Below are 24,777 nucleotides of genomic sequence, written 5' to 3' on the forward strand. Positions count from 1 at the left end.
AATCCTATTTGTCTTTGGTTTTAGTTATGATGCCCCATCTGGTGGTATCTACCTCTGTTTAGGTTACAATGGCAGTATATATTTTGTTGTCATGGTGATATTGAAAACTTTAAAATTCATAGGCTCAGTCATTTCTCCAAAGCAAGACTTCCAATCTATATCTGGATCGTGAAAATGTTTTCAACTTTAGTTATATGCTGTATTAGAACCAATTAAAATTTTGCCCATTGGTAACCGAGAGTCACCAATTCTAGTTATTTCTTGTGCAGTGTGAAATTATTTTAAATAAGTTTCTTTTTATTTTTTCTGTCATTAGACCTACATAGTATTTCCACATCCAGGACAAAAACCTAAAAATCATGTGAAGACTCAAATGGAAAGGGATGCAATGTCAATGCTCACATGATTGCAAATTACCCATTTCCTCCTCTCCAGGTGGAGGGTCTACATGCTAAGAAGATTTGAGACAGCATTTTATCTCCTTCCATATGTTATTTTTATTCTTTTCCATCACTAATGCCTACTTGATTTAAAGTGACATAACCTAATAAAAATGGGGAGCATTAAAATATTCCTAGACAAGTCAAGAACTTCTGCCTCACAATAATGTCTGTGACTCCAGTGACCATAGTTTATAAGCTGACCTGGGGAAAAAAAGTAATGCCCTGCCTCACTAGATGAATGTGTTTTTAATATGTACATGAAGGTTATATTATTAACTTAAATGCTCTGGGGTGATTTAAACTTGTGAAATACTTTATATTTTCTGGGAAAAGCTCTAGATGAAGCCCCAGTTTGAGCATCAATTTTGTCATTATCCAGATATGCCATCTTTGTCAAATCACTAAACATCTCTATGCTTCAGTATGATGGGGCTTACGTGACCACTAATAGCTATCTGGATTCTAAGGTATTATGTTTTTGCCATCCAGACATTTCACTATAATTCTCCTCCTATAATAAATGCTAATTAGAGGAATACTAGACACAAAAGCACACATGTTAACATTTACCTTACAAAGTGTTTTAGAATTGTTTATTTCTATAGACACTGATAGAGAAGGCCTCCTAGGTGCTATTGGAAGAGGTATAATAAAGAGAGAAGTCAAGACAGAGTCAAAGAGTCATCCTGGTAAGAACAAAAATATTTCAAGTCTATTTAAGGTTTATTATTTCCTCTGGAGTTTAAATTTGGATCTTTAAAGATTGTTGAATCTATGTGCTATTATTATGTGATAAAACGTCTTTGTAAAGTCTCTCCTATAATTAGTGAAATTCTAGCAGTTACTATAAATGGACAATTAGCCATGTATTATAGGTTTTAGAACTCATCCATTAAAATATGATCCATAAAATATAATGCTAAGTCGAGCTTGGAATATGCTTGATGGAAACATTTTAAGTGCTGTTCTATTCACTTTCTTTTTTTCTGGTTACATGGGATAGTTTCTTTTTATTTACAAAAGCAGAAATTCTAGCTTATGAAATGAATAAGAAGAGGAATTTAGCAGATAGTTATTTCATTGGTTACTAATTCCCTCTATATGATTGAACTATCAAGCAAATTTCTCAGGTGAGGTAGAAACCTTTAGTTTTGTTATATAGTTCACAGTTTATACAACTGCCTTTTTTCCTGGTTGAACAGTGTTTCACACATTTCTTATTGATCCCTGTGTGATACCTTAACAGAGAAACAAGAGAAAGAAATAATCAAGAAAAAAATAAAAAAAGAAATACTCAAAGAGACCCCTTTAAAAAAACTATCATCCAAAGGTCGCGGTATGCATGGCCAAGTCTATGCCCTAAGAAAAGCAACATTAGAAACTTCACACTGAAGGGAAGGATATTTCAGTACAAAAAAAAATTGTCCAGCTTTCATTTCTAAATAAATAATCAGGCAAACAACAAGCTTCAAAGGGGGAGGGGAACTCAGTATCCAGATTTGCTATAATATGTCATCTAAAATGCCCAGTTTTTATCAAACAGAAAATATAAATCATGAAAGTAACAATTAAAACTGTGTACTCAAATAACCAAAGAGATCTTGAAAAAGAAAACCAAACAAGGAGGCATCACAATCCCAGACTTCAAGCTATACTACAAAGCTGTAACCATCAAGACAGTATGGTACTGGCACAAGAACAGACACTCAGATCAATGGAACAGAAAAGAGAACACAGAAATAGACTCACAAACGTATGGCCAACTAATCTTTGACAAAATGGGAAAGAATATGCAATGGAATAAAGACAGTCTCTTCAGCAAGTGGTGCTGGGAAAACAGGACAGCAACATGCAGAAGAATGAACCTGGACCACTTTCTTACACCATACACAAAAATAAACTCATAATGGATGAAAGACCTAAATGTAAGACGGGAAGCCATCAAAATCCTCGAGGAGAAAGCAGGCAAAAACCTCTTTGATCTTGGCCGCAGCAACTTCTTACTCAACATGTCTCCAGAGGCAAGGGAAACAAAAGCAAAAATCAAAATAAAAAGCTCCTGCACAGCAGAAGGAAACAATCAGCAAAATTAAAGGCAATCAACAGAATGGGAGAAGATATTTGCAAATGACATATCAGATAAAGGGTTAGTATCCAAAATCTACAAAGAACTTATCAAACTCAATACCCAAAAAACAAATAATCCAGTGAAGAAAAGGGCAAAACACATGAATAGACACTTCTCCAAAGAAGACATCCAGATAGCCAAGCGACACATGAAAAAATACTCAACATCATTCATCATCAGGGAAATACAAATCAAAACCACAATGAGATACCACTTTACACCTGTCAGAATGGCTAACATTAACAACTCAGGTAACAACAGATGTTGGGAAGGATGCGGAGAAAGAGGATCTCTTTTGAATTGTTGGTGGGAACCAGGGGAAGATGGTGGTGTAGGAGGACCCTGGGCTCACTGCATCCTGCTGGTCACTTAGATTCCACCTACACCTGCCTAAATAACCCAGAAAACCTCCAGAAGTCTAGCAGAACGGAGTCTCCAGAGCCAAGCGCAGACGAGAGGCCCATGGAAGAGGGTAGGAAGGGCGGAGAGGCGGTGCGCGCTACATGGACTGGCGGGAGGGAGCTGGGGTGGAGGGGCAGCCCGCCAGCCAAGCAGAGACCCCGAGTCTGGCTGGCAAAAGTGGAGCGACCAGATGGAGTGTGTTCGGACAGCCAGCAGGACTTAACGTCTGTTATAAGTTATATAAGGTTATAAGTTAAGGTTATATAAGGTTATAAGTTAACAGCTCTGCTCGGAGAGCGGGAAGGCTGGAGGACAATGGGAGGGAGAGTTGTTGAGCTCCGGTCGACAGAGCTCAGTTTGGTGGGGAACAAAGGTGCTCCCAGCGCCATCTCCCTTGCCCATCCCCCAGCCAAAATCCCAAAGGGAACCAGTTCCTGCCAGAGAACTTGCTTGCACCCCACAAACACTGAACACTGTGCTTCTGCAGATCCATCCCTCCGGTGGCGGGTGTGACTCCCTCCCGCTGCCACAGGGCCCCTCCTGAAGAAGATCACCGAAGGAGAAGTGAGCTGAGCCTGCCCCTCCCGCCCCCGTGCACATTGCCCATCCACCCCAGCTAATACGCCAGATCCCCAGCACCACAAGCCTGGCAGTGTGCAAGTAGCCCAGACAGGCCACGCCACCACACAGTGAATCCTGCCCCTAGGAGAGGGGAAGAGAAGGTACACACCAGTCTGACTGCAGCCCCAGCGGTGGGCTGGGGGCAGACATCAGGTCTGACTGCGGCCCCACCCACCAACGCAAGTTATTCAAGACAGCACAGGGGAAGTGCCCTGCAGGTCCGCACCACTCCGGGGACTATCCAAAATGACCAAACGGAAGAATTCCCCTCAAAAGAATCTCCAGGAAATAACAATAGCTAACAAATTGATCAAAAAGGATTTAAATAATATAACAGAAAGTGAATTTAGAATAATAGTCATAAAATTAATCGCTGGGCTTGAAAACAACATAGAGGACAGCAATGACTCTATTGCTACAGAGATCAAGGGACTAAGGAATAGTCAGGAGGAGCTAAAAAATTCTATAAACGAGCTGCAAAATAAAATAGAAACGACCACGGCTTGGATTGAAGAGGCAGAGGAGAGAATAGGTGCACTAGAAGATAAAGTTATGGAAAAAGAAGAAGCTGAGAAAAAGAGAGATAAAAAAAATCCAGGAGTATGAAGGGAAAATTAGAGAACTAAGTGATGCACTAAAGAGAAATAATCTAAGCATAATTGGTATTCCAGAGGAGGAAGAGAGAGAGAAAGGTGCTGAAGTGTACTTGAAGAAATAATAGCTGAGAACTTGGGCAGAAAACATGAATAGACACTTCTCTAAAGAAGACATCCGGATGGCCAACAGGCACATGAAAAGATGCTCAACGTCGCTCCTCATCAGGGAAATACAAATCAAAACCACACTCAGATATCACCTCACGCCAGTCAGAGTGGCCGAAATGAACAAATCAGGAGACTATAGATGCTGCCGAGGATGTGGAGAAACAGGAACCCTCTTGCACTGTTGGTGGGAATGCAAACTGGTGCAGCCACTCTGGAAAACAGTGTGGAGGTTCCTCAAAAAATTAAAAATAGACCTACCCTATGACCCAGCAATAGCACTGCTAGGAATTTACCCAAGGGATACAGGAGTACTGATGCATAGGGGCACTTGTACCCCAATGTCTATAGCAGCACTCTCAACAACAACCAAATTGTGGAAAGAGCCTAAATGTCCATCAACTGATGAATGGATAAAGAAATTGTGGTTTATATACACAATGGAGTACTATATGGCAATGAGAAAGAACAAAATATGGCCCTTTGTAGCAACGTGGATGGAACTGGAGAGTGTGATGCTAAGTGAAATAAGCCATACAGAGAAAGGCAAATACCATATGTTTTCACTCTTATGTGGATCCTGAGAAACTTAACAGAAACCCACGGGGGAGGGGAAGAAAAAAAAAAAAAGAGGTTAGAGTGGGAGAGAGCCAAAGCATAAGAGACTCTTAAAAACTGAGAACAAACTGAGGGTTGATGGGGGGTGGGAGGGAGGGGAGGGTGGGTGATGGGTATTGAGGAGGGCACCTTTTGGGATGAGCCCTGGGTGTTGTATGGAAACCAATTTGACAACAAATTTCATATATTGAAAAAAAAATGAATTGGTGGGAATGCAAGCTGGTGCAGCCACTCTGGAAAACAGTATGGAGGTTCCTCAAAAAAATAAAAATAGAACTACCCTATGACCCAGCAATTGCACTACTCGGCATTTATCCATGGGATACAGGTGTGCTGTTTTGAAGGGACACATGCACCTCCAGGTTTGTGCAGCACTGTCAACAATAGCCAAAGTATGGAAAAAGCCCAAATGTCCATCGATGGATGAATGGATAAAGAAGATGTGGTATACAATAGAATATTATTTGGAAATCAAAAAGAATGAAATCTTGCCATTTGCAACTACATGGATGGAACTGGAGGGTAGTATGCTAAGAGAAATTAGGCAGTCAGAGAAAGACAGAAAGCATGTGACTTCACTCATATGAGGACTTTAGGAGACAAAACATATGAACATAAGGGAAGGGAAACAAAAATAATACAAAAACAGGGAGGGGGACAAAGCAGAAGAGATTCATAATTATGGAGAACAAACTGAGGGTTACTGGAGGGGTTGTGGGAGGAAGGATGGGCTAAATGGGTAAGGGGCACTAAGGAATCTACTCCTGAAATAATTGTTTCACTATATGCTAACTAATTTGGATGTAAATTTTTAAAAATAAAAATAAATAAAAAATAAAAATAAGTGTGTACTCTACACTAGGAACTTCAGGAAGGAGAGTTTTCAGAAAGCATTAAAGCAGTGAGAGGTCATAGTGAAGGAGAGAAATTGTGATTCTTACTAGATCATAAATTTCTCTAGGACATACTTCCCCCCCCCTCCAGTTTTTAATCCTATCCACTATGAAATGCTCTTAATGCCTCCGTGCTCATTTAAGAATCTCTTGGTCCAGTTCAAATGGACAATTCATTCTTACTTATACAAATTGCAGAAACAACCAAAGAAGCCTCAGATGTATCTACTAATATCCCCATTTCTCACCGCTGTATGTCATTTTATTTTCGCAAATGTAGTGAAAGTTGTTCTATCCAATCTTATGCTTTGTGGTTCTTTTTGGTAAAGATACCCAGGCTGGTTGCCTCCTCTTCTTATGTTGCAGTGAATATATATTTGGGCAACAAAGATCAGAGTACAACCTTTAACAATTATTCATGGTCTCAGTCATTACAACAAAGCAAGGTCCCTATTATGGTGTCAGATTTATGATAAGTTTCCAACCTTTGATACTTGCTTTCCTATAACCATCTTTCATTCACAAAACATTAGGTATTTTATTTGATCCAAATCACCAATCCTAGTTATCTCCTTTTTAATTTAAATTCTTTTTTAATATCTTTCTTGTGTTTTTCCTCTTGTTTGACCTAGTTAGTAGTTTCTAAATCCAGCAAATGTTCAAATCCCATAAAAACTCAAATGAAGATACTATATGTTTTCACTCTTATGTGGATCCTGAGAAACTTAACAGAAACCCATGGGGGAGGGGAAGGAAAAAAAAAAGAGGTTAGAGTGGGAGAGAGCCAAAGCATAAGAGACTCTTAAAAACTGAGAACAGACTGAGGGCTGATTGGGGGTGGGAGGGAGGGGAGGGTGGGTGATGGGTATTGAAGAGGGCATCTTTTGGGATGAGCCCTGGGTGTTGTATGGAAACAAATTTGACAATAAATTTCATATATTAAAAAAAAACCTCAAATGAAATGGTATGCAATCTCAATGCAGGTACTACTGCAAATTTACTCATATTCCTTTCTCCAGCTACAAGGTATATGCATAAGGGGAACTGATAGACACTTTTTTTAGACCACAGAATATCTTATTCTTCTACATCACTGATGCCTACTTAGTTTACAATTATATAACCTAAAGATGGCATAAAATAGTCTTGAGAGAGTCAAAGAATTTCTGCCTCATAGTAACTTTTTCTGATGTGGGACTATGGTTTATAACTTGAACTATGAACAAAAATGTCATATTCCATCTCATTTGTATACTCCTACAGCATGAATGTCCTTTTAGTGTAAACTTGGAAGTTATAATATTAACATTAACTCCTCAAAATGATTTAAGTTTTTATAAAAAGATCACATTGTAGGGGTGCCTAGGTGGCTCAGTCAGTGCAGCATCTGATATTTGATTTCAGCTCAGGTCATGAACGCAGGGTCATGGGATCTAGCCCCGTGTTGGGCTCTGCGCTGAGCATGGAGCTTACTTAAGATTCTCTCTCTCTCTCTCTCTCTCTCTCTCTCTCTCCCCTACCTCTGCCCCTCTCCCCCTTTCACATGCTCTCTCTCTTTTCTAAAAAAGAAAAATTAAAAATAGTTTTTTAAAAAATCTAGCCTTGTGTAGAAAAAGCACTCGTTAAGGGATTATTCAGTGTCAGTTGTGCCTCAGTTTTATCAGGTTTTCATCATCCTGATTTTTTTCTTGATCAAATCCCTAAACATTTCATTATAATGAGGCTTATATAATTGCTTTAGCCATGCAAATTCTATGAAATTTTTGATTGTACAATTCAGACATTGTGTTTTTCTCTTTTACTATAATAACAAATGCTAATTAAATTCATACCACACACACAAACAACCACACATTAATGTTTACCTTTTAAAGTGTTTGGGGATTTTTTTTTTTTTTTTTTGTCTATAGAGACTGATGTAGGACACTTGACATATAATGTTGGAAGAGAAAAAATAATTGATAAAATCAAGACACAACATAAAAGTCACCCTGGTGACAAGTATTTTTCAAGTCTAATATTTATAGTTTATGTCTTTTTTTTGGATTTTATTTTGTATGGATCATTAATGACAACAGTAAGTATATATTATTACATGGATAAAAATCTTCATGAATTCCCTCTTATAATTAATTAAACTTTAGTATTTGCTATCAATAGAAAATCAGCTAGATATTATTAATTTTAAAACTCATTCACTTAGAAAGTAAACCATAATATCCAGTGCTTTAGTGACCTTAGAATATACTCAGTGTAGTATTTCTCACTGCTAGTCTACTGACTTTCTGTTGCTGGTTTGGAAAGGACAGTTGCTTTAAACTGGAAAAAACAGTAAGAGCTAGTTGATGAGTGTTATGAGAGGATTATAACAGTTACTTCATTGGTTAGCAATTCCCTGTACATAATTAAGTTGGTATGTGAACTTACATCTCTATTAGAGTAGTTGTCTACTCGCAGATTACACTACTGCTTCTAATCCTGGAGTAACACTATTAGATACGTTTCTCTCTGGTGCAAGAAATATTGTAGTCATGACTTTTGCAGAAACAATGCTGAAATATAGCATTTGGAAATAGTTGAATCTCAAATATAAGCACCAAAATATGTGTTCTTGGTGAAATTTAAGATTAAGGCAAGATTTCTGAAACTTTGCTTTTGAATGCTTTATTTATTTCATTATATCACACATTTATTTCTGAAAAAGAACTAGTTAAAATAGTCAAATATCTTCTCCCACTCAGTATATTGCCTTTAATTTGTTGATTGTTTTTTTTGTTTTTGTTTGTTTGTTTGTTTGTTTTTGCTGTGCAGAAGAATTTATTTTGATATAGTTACAATAGTTTATTTTTGCTCTCCCTTGCCTCAGGAGACATACCTAGAAAAATGTTGTCTCAGCCAATGTCAGAAACATTACTTCCTGAGCTCTCTTCTAGGATATTTGTGGTTTCAGCCCTCACATTTAAGTTTTTAATCCATTTTGAGTTCCATATGCCATGAGATGGATGGAGCTAGAGAATATAATGCTAAGTGGAAAAAGTCGGTCAGAGAAAGACAAAAACCATGTGATTCAACTCATATGTGGAATGTAAGAAACAAAACAAATGAGCAATGGAAAAAAAGAGAAAGAGAAAGACAAACCAAGAAATAGACTCTTAACTACAGGGAACAAACTGATAGTTACCAGAGGGGAAGTAGGTGGGGGATGGGTGAAATAGATGATGGGAATTAATGAGGCACTTGTGATGAGCACTGGGTGGTATATGGAATTGTCGAATCACTATATTTATTGTACACTTGAAAGTAACATAACATTGTATGGAAACTAACTGGAATTAAAATAAAATTTAAAAAATGAAGCAAATAAATTTTTAATGTTTTATTTTTGTTTTTAAGAGAGAGAGAGAGAGAGAGAGCGAGCATGAGCGGGGGAAGGGCAGAGACTTTGGGGGGGGGGGCTGCGGGGAACAGATCTAAAGCAGGCTCTGCACTGACAGCAGCAAACCCAATTCAGGCTCAAACTCATGAACCTGAAATCATGACCTGAGCTGAAGTCAGATGCTCAAGTCACTGAGCCACCCAGGCACCCCACAAATAAAAATTACTAACTCAAACAGCTTATGACTAAGGCATTATAAAAATGAAACTGTTTGAATCAAGCAGTTAAATTTGTTTCGTGTTTTACTCTAGCAAATTTGATAAAGTATGAAGAGTAATTTTTCTGTCTTTAATTTTCAGACTATTTTTGTTTTGGTACTTTCAGTTACTATTTGCTTCAATGTTCCTTATTATTAGGAGTCCTTGTCAATTTTAAATAATAACCTTTGGCAAAGCAATGAAGTACTCTTACCTACATTTAGTCAATTTAAAATACCATATCCTTTAAGAACAAAATTTATTTAGCTAATTAATCTATGCTTATTTACTAATTGTGAATTTATAATTAAATGTTCTAAGCAAAATTTGGAAGAAATTGCTAAGAGGAAAGGAGTTAAAACAAGACTATAGCTCAAATATAGAAATGAATATTCATGTTTAAGGTAAAATGAGTTTGGGTTAAAGGTCAAGATTAAAGAAGATGTTACCTAAAAGTACAGAACAAAAAAAGGGAGGGAAAATGAAAAAGTAGTTTATAGAAATTAGAATGATAGACAAGTGACCACTCAGATATGAAAAGAAGGGACCCCTGGGTGGTTCAGTCAGTTAAGTGTCTGACTCTTGATTTTGGCTAAGGTCACAATCTCAGGGTCATGAGATCCAGCCCCATGTAGAAGCCAGCTTGGGATTCTCTCTCTCCCTCTCTCTGCACTCCCCCACTTGTTCTCTCTCTATCCCTGTCCCTCTCTCAAAATAAATAAATAAACATTTAAAAATATGAAAAGAAAAATTACAAATGCAAAAATAAAAACTAATACATGGAGACTAGGGAGTAGTATGCAAATATTTGCAATGTCTTTGTGAAATTTTTTTTCATTTTATTTTAGGTGTGAATTTATTCAAAAACAGATATATGTCCACACAACATCAAGAAGATTTTTTTAACAGTCACATTGCACCACGTAAATTCTCTACAAACAGGATCAGTTTTTCAACCTTTGACACTCAAGGTAAAAGATATAACAATGTAAAATAACTAATTACCTGGAATACTTTTTGTAGCATGATTTTTCATTTTACTTTTTATGAAATGTTTTAAGCATTCAGAAAGTATGTATAACTAATATATATTTTTTTAAAAAGTCATTCTAATGGTTCCTACTCTGTGCTGTTATAATCCCATTCCCTTCTTTCCCAGCTTTCACATCTGCCACCATAAGCCATATATAATAATGATGTTCTATACCAGTACTTTCCAAAATACTTGATTATGCCCTCTTTTTTACTTCCCTTTATTGTGAAATTACCCACTTTGTCTTCTCCCCCACCTCCCACATTATAAATCCACTTTATAAAATTATGTACAACACACACACACACACACACACATTTTTAGCAGAAATCTGCAAGTTAAATGCTTTTACTTCTTCTTTTTTTGTTTGTGTTGCTTTCCTGAGTATATTTTATGCCATCTCAGCAATAGTTTTTAAGATGCATTTTTAGGGGCACCTGGGTGGCTCAGTCGGTTAAGCGTCTGACTTCACCTCAGGTCATGATGTCGCGGTTTGTGAGTTCAAGCCCAGCATTGGGCTCTGTGCTGACAGCTCAGAGCTTGGAGCCTGTTTCAGGTTCTGTGTCTCCCTCTCTCTCCGCCCCTCCCCCACTCATGCTCTGTCTCTCTGTCTCTCAAAAATAAATGTTAAAAATTTAAAAAAAATAAAATGCATTTTTTAAATGTAGCATTTTAGTTAGAATTAGGTCATTAGGATAGCTAGTCTTCTATACCACCTGCATCCAAAATTATATTCAGTATTTAATACCAAGATGTACCAAAATATTTTCATACAATCTAGTCTTGATACTTTCATGAAAATAAGATGAAGAATAAATATAAATTTGACATTATGGGGCCATTACTCTAACATGCACTAAGGTTTTTATCTTTAGTGACTTGATCCCCCCCAGCTTTTGCTCATATTTGACAAATGTTAATGACTAGTTTAGAATTATGGCTTGAAATAAATAATGTCAACAGTATTTTATTTTCTCAATTACAACCTCTTGCTAAGCCTCTCAGCCTGTGGCTTCAGTTTAATTCTAGCCAATGATTAAATAATATAAGGCTTATACTTATTTGTTTAAATGAAAGTGTTCTGCAACAGCACGTTACTTTTAAAATCAGTAGGATTTGTAAAAAAAAAATCTAATAAACTTTAACTGAATTAGTGAGGGGAAACCAATGGTTTATGCCTATAGTTCAGATTGTCAAAGATATCCTTATGGATGCATCCTTCTAAATTAGATTACATATCAAATACAAAAATGAGTATTCTGGTCCCAACTAAAACAGCATTTGGATAAAGGACAAAATTAAGGAAGATGCTGAGAATAAGAAACTCTATCCTTCTGACAAAAACTGTGTGTGCCACCCTCTATAGCAGGTAAAAAATAGTGAAGGCTGTACTGCTAATTATTCTAATTTACACAGGAAAAGGAAGAAGAGCTTTTGTACATCTATATTTGCAAATACTAAAAGCACTACTGCATTAAAATGCTTTGTAGCATTTGAGAAAAGAAAACCTTTCTCAATGAGAAGGGAGAAAGCTTTCTAAAAAGCACTTTGATATAATTAGATATATCAGAGAACTAAAAACAATAAGTGACATTTCCTGTAAAATATTTGGCAAGAGAGAAGGAGGATCACAGTGATGACATCAACATTGCAGGGGTTTTGTTTCTTTTTTTCTTTTTTTACCATCTCCCCTCCCCCTGCCCCACACAAGGACAACCAAGTTGGTGATCATCCACAGATGAGAGACGTTTTGTTGAGCCCAGGAGTCCATGGAAGTAGTTCCAAGCACACTGTTGGAACAACAAAATCTGATATTGGATACATTGTAGAGGGCAAAAGGAACATTTTGACTTTACTGCACCACTCCTTCAGGACAGCCATACTTCATTGTCAAGAGAGCCCTTTTCATCCCGGGATTTCTTGCATGGGAAAGAATGAGAGCATGTAAGTACCCAGCTTCTTTAGGTATGCAGGATACTGTCAAAAAGACCAATTTCTCTCCTGTCTTATCCAGAGAACTGAGTCATAAGGTGCATGACCAGAGGGCAGAGAAAGGCTGAGAGAACGGCAGCCAAGGCTCAGAACTAAATGTATAAAAGGATTGTGACTGCTAAGTGTGTCAAGGACTCAATTGGGAGGCCCACACATCAGCTGCTGAAAATACCTCACCTGTGGATCCCCCACACCTGACCCACAGGCACCTCCAGCACTTCATGTGTCTCACCCACACAAACTCCACGCTGTGTCTGGCTCCCTGTGCATGCTCCCAACCACAACAAGAGTGAGCTTTGACAGACAGTGGACACCCACAAAAAGCAGACCTGGAAGAAACCATAAAGTTGAGCAGTCAGCACTGCCATAAGGAAAACAAAAAGGAGGCCTTGAGCAACCAGCCTGTCTTTATAACACAGAAACAAGGCTTAAGAATTCTCCCACAAAAGAGAGCAAAAGGTATGGAACAGGCATACCCATAGAAATGGTCTGAAAAAACTTAAGAAACCCTAGCAGGGCTGACAGAAGGGATTTCTCTCTGGAAGCCAGTCAATAAGCCTGGACGAGGTGACTACTTTTAAAAATGTAATGACAGCAGAGAGCACATTTAGGAACATGAAAAATCAAGGAAACATGTTACCATGAAAGAAATACAATAATTTTCCAATAACTCAAAAAAAATTGAGATTGGCAATTTAACTGATAAAGAATTCAAAATAGCTGTTTTAAGGAATCTCACTGAGCTACAAGAAAACACAGAAAGGGGCACCTGGGTGGCTCAGTTGGTTAAGAATCTGACTCTTGATTTCAGCTCAGATCATGATTTCACAGTCCTAAGATTGAGCTCCATGTTTGGAGGCTGGGGGGCTCTTTCTCTCTTAAGATTCTCTCTCTCCCTCTCCCTCTGCCCCTCCCCTGCTCACGCATGTGTGTATGTGCTCTCAAAAAAAAAAGTTTAAAAAAAAACACAGAAAGGCATCTCAATGACAGCAGGAAAATAATATACAAAGAAAATGAGAAGTTTAATGGAGAAATAGAGATCATAAAAAGAATCAAACAGAAATTCCAGAGTTAGTAGCAAATCCAGCAGAAGACAGAATTTGTAAAGTAGAAGACAGTATTAAGATTATACAAAGAAGAGAAAATAAATGAATGAAGACTATATGAACTATGGAACACCAATAATCTGACTAATATATGGATGATTAGAATTCCAGAAGAAGAGGAGAGGGACAGAGCTTATGTAAAGAAATAATGGCTAAGAACTTCCCAAATCTAGGGAGATATTTGAATATCCAAGTTCACAAAAGTAATAAATCAGTGCAAAACTTCAATCCACAATAATATTGGCCAATACACATTATAATAAAGCTGTCTAAAATCAAATACAATGAGAGAATTTTAAAATCAGCAAGAGGAAAATATTTCTTGCATACATGGGAATCCTCTCAGGCATTAGAAGCAATGTCTGCAAAAACATTGCAGGCCAAAAAACAGTGGGATAATATATCAAAGTGTTGAAAAAAACAACTACCCAAAAAGAATACAAGGCAAAGTTGCCTACCAGAAATGAAGGTGAAATAAAACTCAAAAACAAAGAGAAGTTGAATTGGTTTATCACCACTAGAAAGGCCTTACAATAAATGTTGAAAGGAGTTCTTTAGGCTGAAATGAAAGGACACTAATTATGACATGAAAACATACAGTACAATAGTAAAGACAAATATATAGTTAAATTCAGAAAACTCTAATGCTGCAGTATGGTAAAATATTAACCTTTTAACTGTAAAGGTTAAGGGGAAAAGGTATTGAAAATAACCACAGCTATAGTAATTTGTTAATGGATACACAAAATAAACAAAGGTAAATTATGACATCAAAAACATAAAAGGTAGGAGGAAGAGTGGCATACCAAAATTGTAACAAAGGTCATTCCTTACTGTACTTCCTCAAAGAAGAAGAAAAACTAAAATCTATTCATGGACAGGACACCACTGAAAAAATCCTAGAACATTGGGGTGAAGGTGAAGCACCACTGTCTCCACTTCATAGAGACCAAGACCATTGCATTAGAAAGATAGGAAAAGTGGCTACACACTGACCATATTGCCTCTTTCCCATGCCCATTGGGGAACTACATTGAGAGATTTCCCCTGAGCCCCATTTCTCCAGTTGGAAAAGAGAGCCCAGGATGAACATTCAGCTCCTATAGCATTGTGTCACCTGTTGGGAGCCCCACTCTGGTCTCACACCATGGGGATTGTGGGGTAATCCAGGGGACTTGGCCACTGGGAATCTGTGACAGGGAAGGGAGGAAGTGCTTGCAAAAACCCGCACTCAGATCTTGGCAGATTGAGTTCCTACCTGTAGTACCAAAGTAGTATCCTTACCACAGGTTTGCTCATCTGCAGAGCCAAGATAGTGACATAATCTCACCAGAGAACTTGGTGAGGAGCAGGTCTGTATGACTTGGGTTCTTAAAAGAAGAATCTTGCTAGCCCTGGAGCTTGGTCTACCACTGCCCAGAGAGGGGAGCTAAGTCATAGCATGGTTCACCATTGAGTATATCTCTTGCCCCACCTGACCAGGAAGACTGGTAAAACACCTGGAAGCTGTGTGGTTCAACACCAACTGAGCAGAAAATGACAGACAGAACTGATTATTTGCAGAGCAAAGCCAGCGGTAAATTTGGCCAGGGAACATGGGGAACTGTCATCTTGAGTCAAGATCACAAAGATCTGGACTTGAAGTCAGTTTCCCTATTTTGCCTAGGAAAGGGAACTAATTTGTAGCCCCACCAACGACCATGCCCAGCCCATTCCAGCTAGAAAACCTGATTGGGAACACTAGGGAGGCTGTTTGGAGCAGGCCTGCCCATTCTGCCTAGGCAAGGGAGCTCATTCATAAACCCTGCCCACTGCTGAGTGTAGCTCTTAGACCAGCCTAACCAGAAAGCCTAGATAGAACAAATAGAGGCTCCGTAGCCCAGACACACTTGAACAGAGGATACAGCAGGCATAACTGGTCTTTGGCAGAGCAAAGCCAGTAGCACTATTCGGCCAGGGAAATGGGCACAGTTTACTTGAGTCAAGACCACAAAAAAGACCCTTGCCACTTATGGAGCCAGTTCTGCTCCAGCCAGGCAGAGAGACTATTCTTTGTTAAAAACTCTATCAAAAAACAAAACAAACAAAAAAACACCAAAGCTATATCCAATCAATGAATTCAGTAAAGTTGCAGGGTGCAAAATTAACATGCAAAAGTCAGTAGCATTTCTATACTTTAACAACAAGTTATCTGAAAAAGAAATAAAATGATCCCATTTACAATAGCATCAAAAAAATTAAATAGTTAGGAAAAAGTGTAACCCTGGAGGTAAAATACGTCCACACTAAAAACTACAAAACATTAATGAAAGAAACTGAAAAAAAAAAAAAAAAGAAAAGTATCCCATGTTCATGAATTGGAAGAATTAATATTGTCAAAATATCCATACTACCCAAAGTCATCTATAGGTTCAATGCAATTCCTATTAAGATTCCAGTGGCGGGGCGCCTGGGTGGCGCAGTCGGTTAAGCATCCGACTTCAGCCAGGTCACGATCTCGCGGTCCGTGAGTTCGAGCCCCGCATCAGGCTCTGGGCTGATGGCTCGGAGCCTGGAGCCTGTTTCCGATTCTGTGTCTCCCCCCCCCCCCGCCCCCCCCCCCTTCATTCTCTTTCTCCCCCCGTCCCAAAAAAAAAAAAAAAAAAATGAAAAAAAAAAAAAAAAAAAAAAAAAAAAAAAAAAAAAAGATTCCAGTGGCATTTTTTTACAGTATTAGGAAAAACAACCCTAAAATTTATATAGAATCACAAAGACCCTAATTAGTCAAAGCAATCCTGAGAAAGAACAAAGCAAGAGGCATCACACTTCCTTATTTCAAGCTCTATTATAAAGCTATAGTAATGAAAACAGTTGGCATAAAAACAGATACACCAACCAAACAGAATTGAGAGCCAAGAAATTAACACATTCATATATGGCCAACTACTATTTGACAGAGGAGCCAAGAATACTCAAGGACACATGTAGGGTCAAAGTGAAGGAAAAAGATAGTGGTAGAAACCAAATTAAAGCAACGTAGCTATACTTGTATCAGGCAAAATAGACTTAAATTCAGAAGCAGTAACAAGAAGACAGAATGATAATTATATATTTATAAAATTGCGAATTCATCAGGAGAATGCAACAATCATAAATTTTTATTCACCCAACATCAAACACCTAAATATATCCAGCAAGTATTAACAGATATGAAGGGAGAAATAGACAATAATATAATAATAGTATGAGAATTCAATACCTCACTTTCAACATCATACACCCATAGATCATCCAGACAGAAAATCAATAAGGAGACATTCAACTTGAGCTCTACTTTAAACCAAATAAACCTAACTGACATATAGAGAATTCCATACAATAGCAGCACAATACACATTCTCATATTCTTCCCAAATACACACACAGCAGTCTCCAGAAGAGATCATATGATAAGTCATAAAACAAGTCTTAGACTAAGAAGATTGAAAATTACCAAGAATTTTTTTCTGACTGCAGTGGTATGGAATGAAAAATCAATAACTGAGTGAAAACTAGTAGATTCACAGATATGTGTAAATTAAACAACACATTCCCAAACAACCAATCAAAGAACAAACAAAATGTAAAATGAATAAATAACTTGGAACAAATGAAAATAGAAATACAACACACCAAAACTTAAGGATGAATCAAAAGCAGTTCTAAGAGGTAAGTTTATAGGGGTAAACATCTGCATTACAAAAAAAGGAAAGATATCAAGTAAACAACTTTTTACCACAAGGAACTACAAAAGAAGAAAATGCTAAGCCCAAAGTTAGCACAAATAAAGAAATAGCAAAGATCAGAGTGGAAATAAAGACCATAAAAATAATAAAAAGATCAATGATGATAAGAAATGGGTTTTTTTGAAAAGGTAAATAAAATTGACAAAACTTTAGCTAGACTAAGTATTTTTTCTACAAAAAGAAAGACTCAAAGGTCAGAAATGAAAGAGTAGACATTAAAATGATACTATAGAGATTCAAAGATTATGAGATACAATGAATAATTATAAGCCAAAAAATTGTATAACCTAGAAGAAATGGATAAATTCCTAGAAACATATCATCTACAAAGACTGAATTGTAAAGAAATAGAAAATCTAAGTAGACCAATAATGATAATATTGAATCAGTAATCAAAAACAACCCATCAAAGAAAAGTCCACACCTAGATGGTTTCACTGGTGAATTCTACCAAACATTTAAAGAATCATTAATGCCAGTCTTTCTCAAACACTTCCCAAAAATTGAAGAGAAAGACATTCTCTCAAGCTCATTTTACAAGGTTAGCATTACCCTCATACCAAAGGACACTACAAGAAAAGAAAATTATGACCCTGAGAAATAATATCCCTGATGAAAATTGAAGCAAAAATTCTCAACGAAATTCCAGCAAGACAAACTCAACAGTACACTAAAAGGATAATATTCTGTGACCAATTGGGATTTATCCATAAGATGCAAAGAGGGATCTACATACATAAATCATTATATGTGATACACCACATTAACAAAATGAGGTAAAAATCACATGATCACCTCAATAAATTCAGAAAAGACATTTGACAAATTTAACATGTTTTCACAATAAAAACTCTCCATAGGTATGGAAGGAACATATCTCAACATAATAAAGGTCATTTATGACAAGCGCACAGGTGAAAGATTGAAAGGTTTTCAGCTAAGATCAGGAAAAGGTGCCCATTCTCATCATTCCTATTCAACTTAGTACTGGAAATTTTAGAGCAATTAAGCAATACAAAGAAATAAAAGGCATCCAAATTAGAAAAAGTGAAGTTTGCAAATGATATGATATTATATAGAGAAAATCCTAAAGATTCTACCATAAAACTGTTAGGACTGATAAGTGAAGGCAGTAAAGTCGAAGGATACAAAATCAATATACAGAAATGAATTGCATTTCTATGCACTAAAAATGAAATATCTGAAATAGAAATAAGGAAAACAGTCTCATTCACAGTAACATCAAAACAATCAAATAAGTATTCAGAATACTTTATTCAAAATAAATTATTTATTCTTAATAAATTTAAACAAGGTTGATAATAATCTAAGCATAACAACTATAACATTTTGACGAAAGAAATTGAAGAAGCACAAATAAATGGGATGATACCCTAGGTTTGTGGATTGGAAGTTAATGTTTTTAAAATGTTTATACTATCCGGGGCACCTGGGTGGCTCAGTTGGTTGGGTGACTGACTTCAGCTCAGGTCATGATCTCACAGTTTATGAGTTCGAGCCCACATCAGGCTCTGTGCTGACAGCTCAGAGCCTGGAGCCTATTTCAGATTCTGTTTCTACCCCTCTCTCTGCCCCTCCCCTGTTCATGCTCTGTGTCTCTCTGTCTCTCAATAATAAATAAACATTAAAAAAATTTTAATGTTTATACTATTCCAAAAAGTCATCTATAGATGCAATGCAATCTCTATTAATACTTCAATGGAATTTTTCTGAAAATAGAAAAAACTATCTTAAAATTTGTTTGGAACCACAAAAGACCCTGAAGAGCCAAAACAATCCTGAGAGAGAACAAAGCTAGAGGCATTACACTTCTTTATCTCAAACTATATTACAAAGCTATAATAATCAAAACAGGATAGTACTGACATAAAAACAGACCATATACCAAAGGAACAGAATCAAGAGCCAGGATAAATCTTCATATATATTAATATTTGACAGGGAGATAAGAATACTCAATGGGAAATAATAGTGTCTTAAGTGAATGATGTTGGAAAATTGGTTATCAATATGCAAGAACAAAACAACCATATTTTATATCATTAACAAAAATTAATTTGAAATAGATTAAAGATTTATGTGGGATCTGAAACCTCAATACTCCTAGAAGAAAACAGGTAAAAAGCTCCTTGACATATACATTGGCAATGATATTTTTGACATTACACCAATAGCACAAGCAACAAAAGCAAAAGCAGGTGGGACATCAAACTAAAATTTCTGCTCAGCAAAAGGAACCACCAACAAAATGAAAAGGCAACCTACAGAATGTGAGAAAATATTTGAAACCATCTATCTGATAATAACTTAAAACCCAAAGTATGTAAGGAACTCTTACAACTCAGTAGCAAAAAAAGGAGTAGGAGGGACAGGGGGGAGGAGAAGAAAAAACCCTAAAACTAAACAATGCTATTATAAATGGTCAGAGGATGTAAATAGACATTTTTCAAAGAAGACATACAAAGAAGCCAATGGGTACATAAAAAAGTGCTCGACATCACTAATCAAGGAAATGCAAATCAAAGCTACAATGAAATATCATTTCACACCCATTAGAATGGTTATCAGCAACAAGATAAATGATTAAAAAAATGTTGTTGAACATGTAGGGAAATGGTAACATTTGCACATTGTTGGTGGGATTGTAAATTGGTGCAACTACTATGGAAAACAGTATAGATGTTCCTTCTAAGATTGGCATGTGAAAAAGCCCAATGTACAAGCAATTTTGAAGTCTCTGTTTGCATTTGTTAGCTTTTGTTCCATTTACTAAAGTTATATAGCCAAGATCAGAGTTTTATGAGAGGATATGAATACCAGTAGTCAAGAACACATCAAGGCCATTATTGAAACCAATCCATAGTATGTCCTCTGATTGCAAATATTCTTGATACCCCTCCTATGCAAAATACATGTGCTCTTCCCAAAACCCCACAAATTTGTATTAAAATTTTGCACTAGGGCCAAAGATCACTTTTTTTATCTATAATCATTTTCAGAGGCAGCTCTTCTGATGTGACTCCCTGCAAAACACACACACACACACACACACACACACACACTTACACACAAATACAGTAACAATACAGGGATAGGCCCTTCAGTAGCCAGTCCTCTACAAAAAAGTGGCTCCCCCCAAAAAAAACCAAACATGCACATAGCAGTCAATGATCCATACAGCATACAGTTATGTTGCCTTTTCCATCATTCAATTATACTATATTTTAATTATATTGTAATTTTCTCAATAAAAATATGCATGCAAAAAAGAGAGAACCAGGGTATTGGGAGATCCTAGGATGAAATGCAGACTGGAACATATGGAACATACAAATATATGACAATTGATGTCACCATCATGATAGCATAACATGTCCCTTCTTTCGTGCCCCCATTCTCAACGACAAAAATTTGGCACCCATTCATGAACAAAAGTGCAACTGAAGTTATGGGATCCAGCATCATACACCAAGGGACCTGGAAAAGCCTTGCCCACCTGTGCATCAGGTAACAGGCAGACAAACCTCCATCTTGGCTGTGGACTCTGAGGTAGCTCATGAATGGTTCCAACCCCTCTTGGCCACAGTCAGGGAGCATCTGGAGAACACCGACTTGACCAGTCACCCACAGACAAGAGAGCTTTGTGGAAGTCCTGGTTTCCAGATAAGAAATTCCATTACTTTGTTGGAGCAAAAAATAAGATTTTGGACACATTGGATTGGATAAGAAGAATAGTTTGACTCTGCCTGCATCACATGTCCCCCAACGTGGTACAGCTAAGGCCAAGTGAGACTTTCTCACTCCATGATTTCTCCCACTGTGAGGGAAGGGAGAATAGGTTAGTTGTGCAGGACACAAAGCATCCAGCATACTAAATTATGGGGTGAGAGGAGATCAGGAGAGTGGCAGATACGATTCTCAGAAAGCATTAAAGGGATATAGTTCTGCTGTCTTGTGGATTCCCATCAGGAAACCCACCCATGAGATGCTGGGAAAGCCTCACTTGCAGATCCCCCCAACTAGTTGCAGGCATCCCCAGTAACAACCTTATCTCACCCACATCTCCCTCAACTCTGCAGCCAACTCCCTGTGCATGCTCCTGAGAGTGCTTTGTTGAACAGCTAGGAGCACTTGCAGAAAACAAGCCAGGTTCTGTGGGCTAGAGAAAAACTACAACCTGAGTTGTAGGGAAACAACTTGACCTTAGGGAAAACAAAAGGGAAACTAAACTGTCAGGGCTTGGCCTGGTCTGTTGCAAGATCCAGAGAAAATATACATGTTTAGGAATTCTGCCACAGGAGGGAGCAAGAAGTATGGAGAGGGCTTGTACAGTCAAGATGGGAGAAAGCCTCTGGATTTCTAGCAGAGCTGATGAAAGGCAGTCCTTGCCTGAAGGCAGTTAGTAATGGAGAAGGTGACTACTACTTCAAATGTAAGACAGCAACACAAAACTCCAAGGTATATGAAAAATCAAAGAAACACGATACCACCAAAGGATTACAATAATCTTCCACTACCAAACCCAAAGACACAGAGATTTAAAATTTACCATATAAAGGATTCAAAATAGTGGTTTTATTATATAAATATATACGGGAAATAAATTGTATATAAAAATATAATTATATATTATTTGTATATGAAATATAATGTTCATAATAGAATTGAATATATATAATGGAATACTATTCAGCTATAAAAAAGGAAATCCTGCCATTTTCAACAACATGGATGGACCTTGAAGGAATTATGTTAAAGTGAAACAAGTCACACAGAGAAAGACATACAATATGATCTCATTTATATGTGGAATCTAAAAAAAAAAAAAAAAAAAAAAAAAAAAGCCAAACTCATGGAAACAGAGAATAGAATGGTGGTTACCAGAGGCTATAGGTTGGGGAAATGAGGAGATGTTGGTCAAAGAGTACAAACTTCCAAGTTAGAAGATGAATAAGTTCTGGATATTTAATGCACATCATGTACAAAACAGATGAACATAAAGGAAGGGAAGCAAAAGTAATATAAAAACAGGTAGGGGGACAAAACATAAAAGACTCTTAAATATAGAGAACAAACAGAGGGTTGCTGGAGGGGTTGTGGGAGGACGGATGGACTAAATGGGTAAGGGGCATCAAGGAATCTACTCCTGAAATCATTGTTGCACTATATGCTAACTTGGATGTAAATTAAACAATAAAATAAAATAAAATAAAATAAAATAAAATAAAATAAAATAAAATTAATAATAAGTAAATAAATAAAGCACATCGTGATGATTATAGTTAACAATACTTTATTATATGCTTGAAAGTTGCTAGAAGAGTGTTAAATGTTCTCACTACAAAAAGATATGGTAATTATGTGATGTAATAGAGGAATTAGCTAATGCTATGATAGTAATCATTTTGCAATAGATAACTGTGTCAAACCAACACATTGTACACCTTAAACTTATGCTATATTATATGTCAAACATATCTCAATAAAGCTTGAAAAAAACAATAAATGCATGACATAACCTTACTGACAGAAGTAGAGAAAAATGAGTGCTCAAAGGAACTGGAAAAGAGTGCTTTGAGTGGATACTGTAAGGCTAAAGACACAAACAACTGCATAAATATTGTACTCTAGTTGGTAAATTTGTTTCTCAGAGAGGTACAGATTAGCAACTATATAAAAAAAAACACTTGAATGAGGCACAAATTGCATATCAGAAAATCTATCCCATCTTAATTGTATGAGTCAAGGATTTTAGTAGATTTATCTAGGTATGCAGTCACCATCTTAATTCAGTTTTAGAACATTTTTGCCATTCCCACAGAATCCCTAATGATAGTTAAGTTAGTTCTCACTCCCCGTCCCAGGCAAACCACTAATCTGCTTTTGGTGCCTGTCAATTTGCCTTTTCTGGACATTTCATATGAATGGAATCAAAGAATACATGGTGTTTTGTATGTAGCTTCTTTCAGTGAGCATGATTTTGAAGTTCACCCACATAGTAACATGCATCATTTTTGTTGCTGAATAGCATTCCTTTCTATGGCTGTAGCACATTTTTTCCCTCAGCATTATTGTCACTTTTAATGACAATTTGAAAAAGTAAAATTAGGATTATTACATCTTACCTCTGTATCTCAAACTTCTAAAAAAATTTTTTTATGTTTATTTTTGAGACAAAGAGAGACAGTATGTGAGCAGGGGAGGGGCAGAGATAGAGGGAGACACAGAATCCTTATCAGGCTCCAAGCTCTGAGCTGTCAGCACAGAGCCCGATGCAGGACTCAAACCCATGAACCATGAGATCATGACCTGAGCCAAAGTCAGACGCTTAACTGACTGAGGCACCCAGGCGTCCCTGTATCTCAAACTTTTAATTATTATTTCTGAAAGAGATATTTGAAAGGTTAAAAGAAACATTGAGATGAAACATATACTTAATTTTCAAAGCCTTAAACAAATAATTGAGTTAAATTTGGTTCCTAATGATACAAATGAAATACTGTAGCATTGTTCTCCAAGTACACTGAAGTGTAGCACATATTCTTTATCCATTCTTAAGCTGATGGACATTTAGGTTCATTTCACTTTTTGGCTATAATGAATGCTGCTCTCAATATTCCTATGTTGGTCTTGGTGAAGACGTAAGTTTTCATTTCTCTTAGGTGGATATCTAGGAGTAGAGTTGCCATGTTGTATGGTAAATTTATGTTTAACTATTTTTTAATGTCAAACTTTTCTAAAGTGGCTGTACCATTTTACCTACAGACAAGCAAGGTATGAATGAATTTATTTCTTCATAGTCTTTCCATCATTTGGCTATTGTCCATCCTTTTGATTATAGACATTCTGTTGGATGTGAAATGGCATTTCATTGTGGTTTTCATTTACATTTTCCTGAAAAATTATTTTGGGAATCTTTTCATGTGTTTAGTACCCATTTGTATATTTCTTTGGTGAAATGTCTTTTAAAACTTTTTAATTTTTGCCCATTTGTAAAGTTTAATCTTTTAAGTTCTTAAAATGTTAAGAGTTCTTTATATATTCTGGATGCAACTTCTTTATTGGATACATAATATGAAATTATTTTCTTTTAGTCTACAGCTTGTCTTAACTTTCTTTATTACATATATACATGTATATATATATATATATACATATATATATATATATATATATGTGATTATTTTGAGAGAGAGAGAGAACATGAATGGGGGAAAGGTGTAAAGGGAAAGAGAGAGAATCTTAAGCAGGCTCCATACTCAGCACAGAACCTGACATATGGCCTGGGCCAAAATCAAGAGTCAGGCACTCAACCGACTGAGCCACCAAGGCATCTCTCATTTTAACTTTTTAAAAAAGGTT

At 36.7% G+C, this 24,777-nt stretch overlaps 1 protein-coding gene across 3 annotated transcripts in view; it reads left to right on the forward strand.

The window, feature by feature from the left end:
• LOC125918685 (coiled-coil domain-containing protein 7-like) overlaps window positions 1-24,777 on the forward strand; it is a 228,222-nt gene that overhangs the window by 199,524 nt on the left and 3,921 nt on the right. For all 3 annotated transcript variants that reach the window (XM_049624804.1, XM_049624805.1, XM_049624806.1), the window contains one exon: window positions 10,348-10,470. In XM_049624804.1, the coding sequence (XP_049480761.1) occupies window positions 10,348-10,470 (123 nt within the window). The remainder of the gene's footprint in view (window positions 1-10,347; window positions 10,471-24,777) is intronic.

Source organism: Panthera uncia, chromosome B4 (assembly GCF_023721935.1).
Source record: "Panthera uncia isolate 11264 chromosome B4, Puncia_PCG_1.0, whole genome shotgun sequence".
In the NCBI taxonomy this organism is placed as follows: domain Eukaryota; kingdom Metazoa; phylum Chordata; class Mammalia; order Carnivora; family Felidae; genus Panthera; species Panthera uncia.